Genomic DNA, 14,129 nt, shown 5'->3' on the forward strand with positions numbered 1-14,129 from the left:
TCATCCGTACAGGGGCCTCGGCCTCCATATATAATGCTCTGCAGGCCTCCCCCGAGCAGCAGTGCCTTCCCCATCACCCGTACAGGGGCCTCGGCCTCCATATATAATGCTCTGCAGGCCTCCCCCGAGCAGCAGTGCCTTCCCCATCACCCGTACAGGGGCCTCGGCCTCCATATATAATGCTCTGCAGGCCTCCCCCGAGCAGCAGTGCCTTCCCCATCACCCGTACAGGGGCCTCGGCCTCCATATATAATGCTCTGCAGGCCTCCCCCGAGCAGCAGTGCCTTCCCCATCACCCGTACAGGGGCCTCGGCCTCCATATATAATGCTCTGCAGGCCTCCCACGAGCAGCAGTGCCTTCCCCATCACCCGTACAGGGGCCTCGGCCTCCATATATAATGCTCTGCAGGCCTCCCCCGAGCAGCAGTGCCTCCCCCATCACCCGTACAGGGGCCTCGGCCTCCCACGAGCAGTGGAGTCTCCCCCCATCAGCTGTACAGGGGCCTCAGCCTCCCAGCGCATGCGCACAGCTCAACACTTGCATTCTGGGGGGCTGCTCATTGTTCAGCACAATAAATAAATAAAGTTAATTGATGTTTTAAAAAAAAAACAAAACACGAGATCCGCTGCAGCTATTGGCCGGCTATAAGCCCCGCCCCGTCACCGCAGTAAGCGCGCGCATCACTCACACTGCCGGTTGGTCAGAGCCAGAGTGAGGAGCGGCGAAGACTGAAAGAGACTGCGGAGAGGGGTGAGGGGTGAGGGGCCGCCCGCAGAGGGGTGAGGGGCCGCCCGCAGAGGGGGAGGGGCCGCCCGCAGAGGGGTGAGGGGCCGCCCGCAGAGGGGGAGGGGCAGAGGCCTGTACGGGAGCCCCGTGTACAGCAGGGGGACTACAACTGCCAGCAGCAGGTCAGGGCCGCCCAGTGCTCTACGGGCCAGCACTACTGAGGGAGAGATGTACGGGTGCGGGCACGGCTACGGAATGACGTCATAGCGCGCCTGACGCTGGCTGCTCCCGCCAGAGAGGAGCGCGAACTCAGCTCCAGAACCGGAGGTGACGGAGGAGTACGGTATATAGGGGTGTAATGTATATATGGGGGTACTGTGTATAGGGAATATACTGTATATAGGGGTGTTGTACAGGGAATGCACTGTATAGGGAGTGTACTGTATATAGAGGTACTATATAGGCAGTGTACTGTATATAGGGGTATTGTATATAGAAGTACTGTATAGGGAGTGTACTGTATATAGGGGTATTGTATATAGAAGTACTGTATAGGGAGTGTACTGTATATAGGCATATTGTATAGGAGTGTACTATATATAGGGGTTGTACTGTATATAGGGGTGCTGTATAGGTAGTGTACTGTATATAGGGGTACTGTATAGGTAGTGTACTGTATATAGGGGTACTGTATAGGTAGTGTACTGTATATAGGGGTACTGTATAGGTAGTGTACTGTATATAGGGGTACTGTATAGGGAGTGTACTGTATATAGGGGTACTGTATAGGTAGTGTACTGTATATAGGAGTGCTGTATAGGGAGTGTACTGTATATAGGGGTACTGTATAGGGAGTGTACTGTATATAGGGGTACTGTATAGGTAGTGTAGTGTATATAGGAGTGCTGTATAGGGAGTGTACTGTATATAGGGGTACTGTATAGGGAGTGTACTGTATATAGGGGTACTGTATAGGTAGTGTACTATAGGGGTGCTATATAGCGGTTGTACTGTATATAGGCATATTGTGTGTAGGGAATGTACTGTATATAGGGGTAATGTATATAGGGGTGCTGTATAGGGAGTGTACTGTATATAGGGGTACTGTATAGGGGTTGTACTGTATATAGGCATATTGTGTATAGGGATGTACTGTATATAGGGGTGCTATATATAGGGGTGCTGTATAGTGAGTGTACTGTATATAGGGGTGCTGTATGGGGAGTGTACTGTATATAGGGGTACTGTATAGGGGTTGTACTGTATATAGGCATATTGTGTATAGGGATGTACTGTATATAGGGGTGCTGTATAGGGAGTGTACTGTATATAGGGGTACTGTATAGGGGTTGTACTGTATATAGGCATATTGTGTATAGGGATGTACTGTATATAGGGGTGCTGTATAGTGAGTGTACTGTATATAGGGGTGCTGTATGGGGAGTGTACTGTATATAGGGGTGCTGTATGGGGAGTGTACTGTGTATAGGGGTGCTATAAAGGGGTTGTACTGTATATAGGCATATTGTGTATAGGGATGTACTGTATATAGGGGTTGTACTGTATATAGGCATATTGTGTATAGGGATGTACTGTATATAGGGGATACTGTATATAGGTGGAAAAAAATGGATCCAGCTCCCCCAGTCCTCAGGAGACCACTCGGGTGAGCGGTGCTCGGGTATAGGAGAGCGGGCCGCACTCACACTCGTGTATTCAGGATACTCCGCAGTCACGTGTTAAAATCATTTTATTCAAAGTTTAAAATATCCATCCACTTTTAAAATCCAATGAACAAAATAAACCGGCAAAAACTAGTTTTGGACTGTGTGAGGACTGAGGACACCCAGTGAGGACTGAGGACACCCAGTGAGGACTGAGGACACCCAGTGAGGACTGAGGACACCAGTGAGGACTGAGGACACACCCAGTGAGGACTGAGGACACACCCAGTGAGGACTGAGGACACCCAGTGAGGACTGAGGACACCCAGTGAGGACTGAGGACACACCCAGTGAGGACTGAGGACACACCCAGTGAGGACTGAGGACACACCCAGTGAGGACTGAGGACACCCAGTGAGGACTGAGGACACCAGTGAGGACTGAGGACACACCCAGTGAGGACTGAGGACACACCCAGTGAGGACTGAGGACACACCCAGTGAGGACTGAGGACACCCAGTGAGGACTGAGGACACACCCAGTGAGGACTGAGGACACACCCAGTGAGGACTGAGGACACACCCAGTGAGGACTGAGGACACACCCAGTGAGGACTGAGGACACCCAGTGAGGACTGAGGACACACCCAGTGAGGACTGAGGACACACCCAGTGAGGACTGAGGACACACCCAGTGAGGACTGAGGACACACCCAGTGAGGACTGAGGACACCCAGTGAGGACACAGAGCCCGAAACTGTCTTGCTGGTATATTTTGTATATAGGGGTGTACTGTATATAGTGGCATTATACTGTATATTGCAGCTGCTATGGGGCATTATACAGGGGGCCATTTATTCGGATACACCTAAATAAAATGGGCATGGCTGGTGATATCTCCTGTTTGTGGCTCATTAGTATATGGGAGGGGGAAACTTTTCCAGATGGGCGGAGACCATGGCGGCCATTTTGGATCCAACTTTATTTTTTCCAATGGGAAGAGGGTCACGTAACACATCAAACATATTGAGAATTTCACAAGAAAAACAATGGTGTGCTTGGGTTTAACGTAAGTTTATTTGTTCATTAGTTATTTATAATTTTATGCCCACTTATACAATGTGTTCGCAGTGCTGCCCATTGTGCTGGATTGTCAGTGCCACCCTCTGCTCCCACTCCTGACACACTGTAGCGACACTGCAGATGAGATGCGAGCACAGGCTTCCAGTATCATTGTTTCAGATGCTGCACATCTTGTATCTTCACAGCATAGACAATTGCCTTCAGATGACCCCAAAGATAACAGTCTAAGGGGGCCAGATCAGGAGACCTCGGTGGCCATTCAACTGGCCCACGATGACCAACCCACTTTCCAGGACACTGTTCATGTAGCAATGCTCGGACCTGACACCTATAATGTGATCGTGCCCCATCCGAGCATTCCTACATGAACAGTGTCCTGGAAAGTGGGTTGGTCCTCGTGGGCCAGTTGAATGGCCACCGAGGTCTCCTGATCTGACCCAATACGTTTGATGTGTTACATGACCCTCTTCCCATTGCAAAAAGTAAAATTGGATCCAAAATGGCCGACTTCAAAATGGCCGTCATAGTCACCACCCATCTGGAAAAGTTTCCCCCTCCCATATACTAATGAGCCACAAACAGGAAGTTGATATCACCGACCATTCCCATTTTATTTAGGTGTATCCATGTAAATGGCCCCCCCTGTACTATGTACGGGGGTTGTGAGAAAAATCACACTGTATATATGGGTCAGTGGGGGCATTATACTGAATATAGGGGGCAATATACGTGTTCAGTGCTGGATCTCCTGCAGTCAGGCGCCACGTGTTCAGTGCTGGATCTCCTGCAGTCAGGCGCCACGTGTTCAGTGCTGGATCTCCTGCAGTCAGGGGCCACGTGTTCAGTGCTGGATCTCCTGCAGTCAGGGGCCACGTGTTCAGTGATGGATCTCCTGCAGTCAGGGGCCACGTGTTCAGTGCTGGATCTCCTGCAGTCAGGGGCCACGTGTTCAGTGCTGGATCTCCTGCAGTCAGGCGCCACGTGTTCAGTGCTGGATCTCCTGCAGTCAGGGGCCACGTGTTCAGTGCTGGATCTCCTGCAGTCAGGCGCCACGTGTTCAGTGCTGGATCTCCTGCAGTCAGGGGCCACGTGTTCAGTGCTGGATCTCCTGCAGTCAGGGGCCACGTGTTCAGTGCTGGATCTCCTGCAGTCAGGCGCCACGTGTTCAGTGCTGGATCTCCTGCAGTCAGGGGCCACGTGTTCAGTGCTGGATCTCCTGCAGTCAGGGGCCACGTGTTCAGTGCTGGATCTCCTGCAGTCAGGCGCCACGTGTTCAGTGCTGGATCTCCTGCAGTCAGGGGCCACGTGTTCAGTGCTGGATCTCCTGCAGTCGGGGGCCACGTGTTCAGTGCTGGATCTCCTGCAGTCGGGGGCCACGTGTTCAGTGCTGGATCTCCTGCAGTCGGGGGCCACGTGTTCAGTGCTGGATCTCCTGCAGTCGGGGGCCACGTGTTCAGTGCTGGATCTCCTGCAGTCAGGGGCCACGTGTTCAGTGCTGGATCTCCTGCAGTCAGGGGCCACGTGTTCAGTGCTGGATCTCCTGCAGTCAGGGGCCACGTGTCCAGTGATCGATCTGCTGTGGTCGGGAGCCACGTGTCAGCGCTGGAAGCTTTATTATTTTATTAATGAAGAGATATTAGATTTTGCTGTTCTGGTAATTGATGCCACGTGGCTCTCTTGTAATAATTCCTGCGGCGTCCTGATCCTCGCTGACACCTGGGAGATCGGCAGCGCCCCCCCATTCCTAGTCGCAGCGCTGTGGCCGGAGGTATCAGCACACCACCACTGCTCGTCATTAGAGGAGCGGCCGGACGTCTGACCGTCTCTGACTCCCACACATAAGAGACCTGAAAACATCTGCAAAGGTCCATAGAGTAGAGCAGGGGTGGGGAACCTCAGGCCCGCGGGCCGTATGCGGCCTGCGACGACTTTTTATACGGCCCTGGGCACATTCCCGGTGACCGCACTACTCCGGTGGCAGCCACGATCATGTCGGCTGCCGGCCCTCTAAATCACACATTGTGGCGCGCATAGCATAGGCTCTCAGCACACTGGCCTGTACCAGTGTGCTTCCGACGTACTTTGTGGGCGGGATAAACGTGAGATACGCTCACGCTGTGTGTGCTCCTGTCCCACAGAAGAAGAGGAGCAGCTTTACCGGATTCCCTGCAGTACGTGTAATCTGCCTCCCTGCTGTGCATGCCTTCCCGTGCTGTGCAAGTCCTGCCTCCCTGCTGTGCATGCCTTCCCGTGCTGTGCAAGTCCTGCCTCCCTGCTGTGCATGCCTTCCCGTGCTGTGCAAGTCCTGCCTCCCTGCTGTGCATGCCTTCCCGTGCTGTGCAAGTCCTGCCTCCCTGCTGTGCATGCCTTCCCGTGCTGTGCAAGTCCTGCTTCCATGCTGTGTATGTCTCCCTGTGCTGTGTGACTCATCCCTTCCTGCTGTGCATGCCTCACCATGCTGAGTGAATGCTGCCTTCCCGTGCTGTGCAAGTCCTGCCTCCCTGCTTTACATGCCTCCCCGGGCTGTGTGACTCATGCCTTCCTGCAGTTCATGCCTCTCAGTGCTGTGACTCCTATCTCCCCAGTGCTGTGTGACTCCTAGCACCCCAGTGCTGTCCAAGCACCCAGGCCCTCCTGTGATGTATATACGCCCCCAGGCCCTCCTGTGATGTATATACGCCCCCAGGCCCTCCTGTGATGTATATACGCCCCCAGGCCCTCCTGTGATGTATATACGCCCCCAGCCCCTCCTGTGATGTATATACGCCCCCAGCCCCTCCTGTGATGTATATACGCCCCCAGCCCCTCCTGTGATGTATATACGCCCCCAGCCCCTCCTGTGATGTATATACGCCCCCAGCCCCTCCTGTGATGTATATACGCCCCCAGCCCCTCCTGTGATGTATATACGCCCCCAGCCCCTCCTGTGATGTATATATGCCCCCAGCCCCTCCTGTGATGTATATACGCCCCCAGCCCCTCCTGTGATGTATATACGCCCCCAGCCCCTCCTGTGATGTATATACGCCCCCAGCCCCTCCTGTGATGTATATACGCCCCCAGCCCCTCCTGTGATGTATATGTCTCCAGCCCCTCCTGTGATGTATATGTCTCCAGCCCCACCTGTGATGTATATGTCTCCAGCCCCACCTGTGATGTATTTGCCTCCAGCCCCACCTGTGATGTATTTGCATCCAGCGTCTCCTGTAATGTATTTGCCTCCAGCCCCTCCTGTGATGTATATGTCTCCAGCCCCTCCTGTGATGTATATGTCTCCAGCCCCTCCTGTGATGTATATGTCTCCAGCCCCTCCTGTGATGTATATAATATACGCCCCCAGCCACTCCTGTGATGTATATGTCTCCAGCCCCTCCTGTGATGTATTTGCCTCCAGCCCCACCTGTGATGTATTTGCATCCAGCGTCTCCTGTGATGTATTTGCCCCCAGCCCCTCCTGTGATTGTATTTGCCCCCAGCCCCTCCTGTGATGTATATGTCTCCAGCCCCTCCTGTGATGTATATGTCTCCAGCCCCTCCTGTGATGTATATGTCTCCAGCCCCTCCTGTGATGTATATGTCTCCAGCCCCTCCTGTGATGTATATGTCTCCAGCCCCTCCTGTGATGTATATGTCTCCAGCCCCTCCTGTGATGTATATGTCTCCAGCCCCTCCTGTGATGTATTTGCATCCAGCGTCTCCTATGGGATGTTTACGATTTACCAATTTGTTGACTGCGCTCCAGACTGAGACAAACCTGGAAAAGCAGTTGTGAGAAGCAGCATGTTCAATATCACCAAATATCACAGCCACAACAAAGAAAAGCAGCTCCAGCCACCATAGTTGGGATGTAGGAGTGAGTTAAATTGTTTGACCAAATATATTAGGGTAACTTTCAAGCTGTTAATTTTTTGCGGCCCCCGAAGGTTGGTAGAAATTTCCAAATGGCCCCCGGCAGAAAAAAGGTTCCCCACCCCTGAAGTAGAGGGTAAAGATGTGTACGACCCGGGAGCAATGGTCACATTGGTGGTCCATGGCTGCCAGACCCGAGCCCTGTGAACCTCCTCCTACACCGCTCCTAATCAGGAGAGGTGGGCACAGGAGGGGGTGCAGGGCGCTGGTCCGAGCCGTGGTGGCCTCTGGAGCAGGTTCCTGGCAATGTTATTTCGGATCTCTAGTAGACATTGTATTCCATATTCTCCTGTTTTCAGCTCTTTGTGTTTCTCTGCAGCATTTGCATCACCATGAGCTTGGACAACCTACGCCCCCGCGGGAAGCCGGAGCAGCCAGACGATGGGCCCGCAGGTACTCCATCCGCACAGTGTGAACCGTCAGTGACATATTTCCCCATGAGTGAGACAAATGTGCCACTTCATTAGCTCCTCGAGCCTGTGCAGGCAGATACACAGATCTCAGCAGCAGAAGGCGGCCACTAGGGGGCGCATATTGTATGCTGACGTATATGGATGACTGAGCTGTGTGAATTTGTATACAATGATCTCCCCCTAGTGGTCACTGCAAGAAGCTTCATTTGAGGTGTGATGTTTTCCTCACCAGGCCGACGTAGAAAGAGCGCACCGCAGCGAAAGATAAGTACAACAAGGCTGCTCCATACCCCGACAATTGTCAGACTGGTGAGTGGGCTTGGTCTCGGCGTCGGCGGCTCCTCGGGGGCTTCTGTTTTTAGTGATCAGTGGGACACGTCTTATGTCTTTTCCTTCTTGTAGGTAAGAGAAGTCTACCTGGAGTGTTTCCCGGGCTTGCCATACTGCTTTCAAAGCAGTGCTATAATGGCGCTACAGGAGGTCAGTGTCCTAGCCTACTGCATGTGCGCGCTAATGGGGGGCTGAGTAGGGAACCCCTCGATTTTACCAGATGGGGACCTGCTCACTCCCTTTCACTTGTGTACTAAATATGGGTTATCTCTGGAGGAAATATTCAACCCCTTCTTGATGACGTCGGATGCACTACAGCGTCCTGCGTCTGGAGCCGGTGTATGGAGTCGGGTCTCTTCCTGCTCACGCTCCTCACGTGTCAGAGATTGATAGCGGTATTTAAAGATCACCTGCTCAAAAAAATTTGAGATAAAAACCTTTTAAAAAAATCCCTGATTCTGCTGCTGATTTCCGTTTTTTCGTTGCGTCGCTCCTTTGCAGAAGTATTCACGTTAGTTGCTTTGAAGTGCAATATGTGAAATCTCTGCCTGTAGTCCATCTGGGCGTTTCTCCAGTAAGGTAAGAGGTAAAGTCAATGGTGTCATTCATCCTGCGCAACACGAGCCCCGTACGGCGATGTCCGCTCCTTTATCACTCACGTGTCTTCTTGTATCCGCAGGCCTCGGAAGCCGTCCTCGAGCGGCTCCTCCAGGACGCCGGTCTCATTGCTCTACGCACGGGAAGAGTCACTCTGCACAGAGAGGATATGCGTCTCGCACAGGAATGGCGGAGACTCCAATGTTAAGATGGAGTAAATGACTATCCCCGCCAGAAGTTAGAATTGTAATTCTCGTTAATAAAACATCCTGCCGCTATCGCACAGGAATGGCGGGGACGCTGCCACAAGTTACACGTTCTTCCTGTTACTAAAACATTAATCGTTTCAATTAAAATCCTAAGGTTATAGGTGACTTGGCTCCAGTGCTCCTTACTGATATTTCTTCAGCCTTCAGATGTTTCCATTTATTATTGGAGTAAATGCTACAAAATGTGTTTTAACGACCGCGGGCAGTAATATTACGTCGTAGCGGTCATAGTGTTAATCCCCGCCGGCTGCTGCAAGCCGAGTAATGGCTGTTACAAGAGATGATCATTTCTCCCGATATGAGCGACGCTGCTCAGATCGGGAGAAATGAATGAGCGATCAGACAGCTGATCCTTGTTAATCCCCTGGGGGGGGGACTGGTAAAATGAAAAAAAAAAAAAGTTTAAAGAAGAGTTTTGAAAAATATAAAAAACCCCTAAAAGTTCAAATCACCCCCTTTTCATTCCATCGAAAATTAAAGGGTTAAAAAATATCCACACATTTGGTATCGCCGTGTTTAGAAACGCCCGATCTCTCAAAATATAAAATCAATCTGATCGGTAAACGGCATAGCGGCAAAAAAAATTCCAAACGGCAAAATTATGTTTTTTGGTCACCACAAACCAATATAGCTTAACTATAATGAGGGCCGTTTGGTTTACATTTAAGTGTCCAGCATTTGGCTAATACCCTAATAGAAACTAAACTGACTCCCATCATTAATAGAGGGATACATATGTAAGATTATTTTTGCATCCGCCATCTGACAAATACAGCTTGCACAAAGGTGGTAGTGCTGGTGATGTCTTTATGTATTGATAGTGTTTGTGGTGCCATATTCATGTACTGATGGTTCTGGTGACTTATGTACTCGTCATAACTCTGGTGCCATATCTATGTACTGATGGTGATTTATTCATCACCAGAACCATCATCAATATATGAATGAAAAATTATCATCAGCACATCAATAGAACACCAGAGCCATCAATATGACACCATAACAATCATCAATAAATGTTACCAGAACCACTAATAGTACACCAATACATCACCAGAACCACCATAAGTACTTGAATGCAAGAACCTATTTAGTACATCGATCAATTGTAATGTGAGTTCAGCTTCATATACAATTGTATCCTATAATCCTACAAATCCCAGTATGTCCATAACTCCCAGCATCTCCTTAACATTATCAGTCTTTATCAGACTGTCGACCATACAGGAAACACAATAGTGATGAAACGTAGTCCGTATCACAAATGAACATTTACGTCCAGGTACCTTATATATGACAGCTTTTCTGACTGAGTTGTTCTCTTTCTTTTCGTCTCCATCTTGTCTCGACGCCATGATGAGTTTTCACATCCACAGCTCTTCTCTGCAGACTTCCATCTTCTCCGGTCTTCTGCAGCTCATCCCGACACAGTGCGCTTAAAAATTAGATTATCATTAAAATGCCCTCTGTGTATATATATAATAGATATATAAATATCTTTCCATATTATGTCCTAAAAAAACCTGCTATGATACATGGTCTCCACACTGTCTTCCCTTGCCAGCTATAACCGCCACACTATCCGCCCTTATGAACCACGGCTTTCCTCTATCTAGTTTTCTCTTATACACTCTATATCTCCACACTGTCCCCTGCCATGTTAAACTGTGTCCATATTGCATCCCCATTTTACGCTATCCCCTCTCCATATCCATTCTGTGCGCCCTCTTCACACTATGTCCTCTCCAAACTGCACCCGCTCCTCATGCTGTCTCACTACACAGTAGGATATCCACAACAGACCCCCATTAAATAGTATGGCCATCACCACAGCCCCATATATGTAGTATGATGGCCCCCAGAGCACCCCTTACAGCAGGGGTGGGGAACCTCCGGCCCGCGGGCCAAATCCGGCCCGCGGGCCAAATCCGGCCCGCCATGACCTTTCATGCGGCCCTCGGGCAGATTCCCGGGGGAGCCAATGCTCGTGCTGTCACCGCTGTTTTGCAGGCCGTTGGCCCTTTAAATCCACACATTGTTGCTTGTGCGCACCAATTTGTTTTCCTGCCAGTCAGTGATCAGGACTTACTTTGTGGGCGGGTCCCACAGCAGCCTCACAGCTTCCTGCTTTGTGTGCCCGCCCCTCTGCCCTCAGGAGCTCTGTGCCCGCCTTCTCCTTCCGATGCTGTGTGTCCGGCGCCTGCACTCCGGTGCTGTGAGTGCGATGCTGCTGTGAGTCCAGCGCTGGCCCTCTGCTGCTGTGTGCCCCGTCCAGTGCTTTGTGCCTCCCCACCCCAGTTCTGTAAACCCTCTCCCCCAGAGTTGCATAAAACCCTCAGCGCAGTGTGTCCCCCTCAGTGATGTCAGGGCTCCCCCAGTCCTGTGTGCAGCCCATCCCCCCAATCCTGTGTGCAGCCCATCCCCCCAATCCTGTGTGCAGCTCCCCAGCCTTGTGTGCAGCCCATCCCCCAGTCCTGTGTGCAGCCCCCCAGCCTTGTGTGCAGCCCATCCCCCAGTCCCGTGTGCAGCCCATCCCCCAGTCCCGTGTGCAGCCCATCCCCCAGTCCCGTGTGCAGCCCATCCCCCAGTCCCGTGTGCAGCCCATCCCCCAGTCCCGTGTGCAGCCCATCCCCCAGTCCCGTGTGCAGCCCATCCCCCAGTCCCGTGTGCAGCCCATCCCCCAGTCTTGTGTGCAGCCCATCCCCCAGTCTTGTGTGCAGCCCATCCCCCAGTCTTGTGTGCAGCCCATCCCCCAGTCCCGAGTGCAGCCCAGCACCCAGTCCCGAGTGCAGCCCAGCACCCAGTCCCGAGTGCAGCCTATCCCCCAGTCCCGTGTGCAGCCCCCCCGTGATGTCTGTGCCTTCCCTCCAGTGATGTCTGTGCTCCCTCCAGTGATGTCTGTGCTCCCTCCAGTGATGTCTGTGCTCCCTCCAGTGTTGTCTGTGCCCCAGCCCCTCTTGTGGTGTCTGTGCCCCAGCCCCTCTTGTGGTGTCTGTGCCCCAGCCCCTCTTGTGGTGTCTGTGCCCCAGCCCCTCTTGTGGTGTCTGTGCCCCAGCCCCTCTTGTGGTGTCTGTGCCCCAGCCCCTCTTGTGGTGTCTGTGCCCCAGCCCCCTTTGTAGTGTCTGTGCCCCAGCCCCCTTTGTAGTGTCTGTGCCCCCAGCCCCCTTTGTAGTGTCTGTGCCCCCAGCCCCCTTTGTAGTGTCTGTGCCCCCAGCCCCCTTTGTAGTGTCTGTGCCCCCAGCCCCCTTTGTAGTGTCTGTGCCCCCAGCCCCCTTTGTAGTGTCTGTGCCCCCAGCCCCCTTTGTAGTGTCTGTGCCCCCAGCCCCCTTTGTAGTGTCTGTGCCCCCAGCCCCCTTTGTAGTGTCTGTGCCCCCAGCCCCCTTTGTAGTGTCTGTGCCCCCAGCCCCCTTTGTAGTGTCTGTGCCCCCAGCCCCCTTTGTAGTGTCTGTGCCCCCAGCCCCCTTTGTAGTGTCTGTGCCCCCAGCCCCCTTTGTAGTGTCTGTGCCCCCAGCCCCCTTTGTAGTGTCTGTGCCCCCAGCCCCCTTTGTAGTGTCTGTGCCCCCAGCCCCCTTTGTAGTGTCTGTGCCCCAGCCCCCTTTGTAGTGTCTGTGCCCCAGCCCCTCTTGTAGTGTCTGTGCCCCCAGCCCCTCTTGTAGTGTCTGTGCCCCCAGCCCCTCTTGTGATGTGCATGCCCCCAGCGTCTCCACTGATGTGCGTGCCCCCAGCGTCTCCAGTGTATGTGTATGCCATTTACATGTCCCCAGCCCCTTGTGTAATGTATGTGCCCCCAGTGTCACCTGTGATGTATATACAGTAGTCCCAGTGTCTCCTATGTGATGTATGTGCCCCCAGTGTCTCCTGTGATGTATATACAGCAGTCCCAGTGTCTCCTATGCGACATATGTACCGTCAGCGTCTCCTGTGATGTATATACAGCGTCTGTTATGTGATGGATGTATATGATTTACCAATCTTATTATCACAAAGAGTTGACTATGCTTCAGACGGACACAAACCTGAAAAAACAGTTGTGAGAAGCAACATGATTAGTATCACCGAACATCACAGCCGCACCAAAGAGAAGCCGCTCCGGCCATCATAGGAAGGAGGAGTTAATTAATTGTTTCACCAAATATAATAGGGTCATTTAAACATTGATAATTTGGTGCGGCCCCCAAAGGTTGGTAGAAATTTCCAAATGGCTCCCGGAAGAAAAAAGGTCGCCCCCCCCACCCCCCCCCCCGCCTTACAGGATAATCTTGAACAGCAGTGGGTGCTGGACGGCGTAGTGCGGTGGTCCCTGTGTGGTCCGCCGTCCCCTGCGTCCGTCGTATGCAACAGGGCACAGACATGAAGTCGCCTGCGTTCTAGCGGAGTTACCGGTGGAGCAGCGAGCTGATCACGGCTCCTCTGCTCCTGTCCCTGGCGGCGCTCACATACATTTGAGTGCAGGGAGGCAGTGACACCTGTATGCCTGCGCCACGGCCATCAGTGCGCTGCGTGCCTGCGCCCCCGCCATCAGTGTGCTGCGTGCCTGCGGCCAGAGAAAGATGTTGGGCGGCTGCAGACATTCAACACTGAGTTTTTAATTTTTTTTTAAAGTGCACCCCCATCTTGCAAGAGGTTGCACCCTAGGTGTCTATCCCTCTTGGCCCTGACAGACAGACTCGGAGAGCAGAGCTGAGGTTGTCACATTACAATACTCGCCATCTTAGGCTAGTTTCACACTTGCGTTGAACGGCATCCGTTGCATTGCGTTGTGTGACTGATGCGTTGCATATAATGGCACAACGGATGCAACGCAACGGATTGTACAAAACAGCGGAAAGCTTTTTTTTTTTTCTTTCCCTTTACAGTTTTACCGGCAGCAGACTATTGTGAACGATCAGCTGATTACCTGGCTGCCAGGCGCTCAGCTGATCACTCTCACATGCCGGCTGCTGGGCGATCAGCTGAGCGCTCTCACATGCCGGCTGCTGGGCGATCAGCTGAGCGCTCTCACATGCCGGCTGCTGGGCGATCAGCTGAGCGCTGTCACATGCCGGCTGCTGGGCGATCAGCTGAGCGCTCACATGCCGGCTGCTGGGCGATCAGCTGAGCGCTCTCACATGCCGGCAGCCGGGCGATCAGCTGATCGC

The 14,129-nt window shown here is 52.6% G+C and overlaps 1 protein-coding gene across 1 annotated transcript; it reads left to right on the plus strand.

Moving 5' to 3' along the window:
- The first annotated feature begins 798 nt into the window (after positions 1 to 798).
- On the plus strand, positions 799 to 9,086 carry LOC142250310 (histone H3-like centromeric protein A). The gene is made up of 5 exons (XM_075322453.1): positions 799 to 823; positions 7,702 to 7,775; positions 8,028 to 8,104; positions 8,198 to 8,275; positions 8,805 to 9,086. Exons 2-5 carry the CDS (start codon positions 7,715 to 7,717, stop codon positions 8,928 to 8,930), a joined length of 342 nt encoding a protein of 113 aa, XP_075178568.1. The 5' UTR covers positions 799 to 823; positions 7,702 to 7,714; the 3' UTR covers positions 8,931 to 9,086.
- The last annotated feature ends 5,043 nt before the right edge of the window (positions 9,087 to 14,129 follow it).

Source organism: Anomaloglossus baeobatrachus, chromosome 9, assembly GCF_048569485.1.
Source record: "Anomaloglossus baeobatrachus isolate aAnoBae1 chromosome 9, aAnoBae1.hap1, whole genome shotgun sequence".
Taxonomy (NCBI): Eukaryota; Metazoa; Chordata; class Amphibia; order Anura; family Aromobatidae; genus Anomaloglossus; species Anomaloglossus baeobatrachus.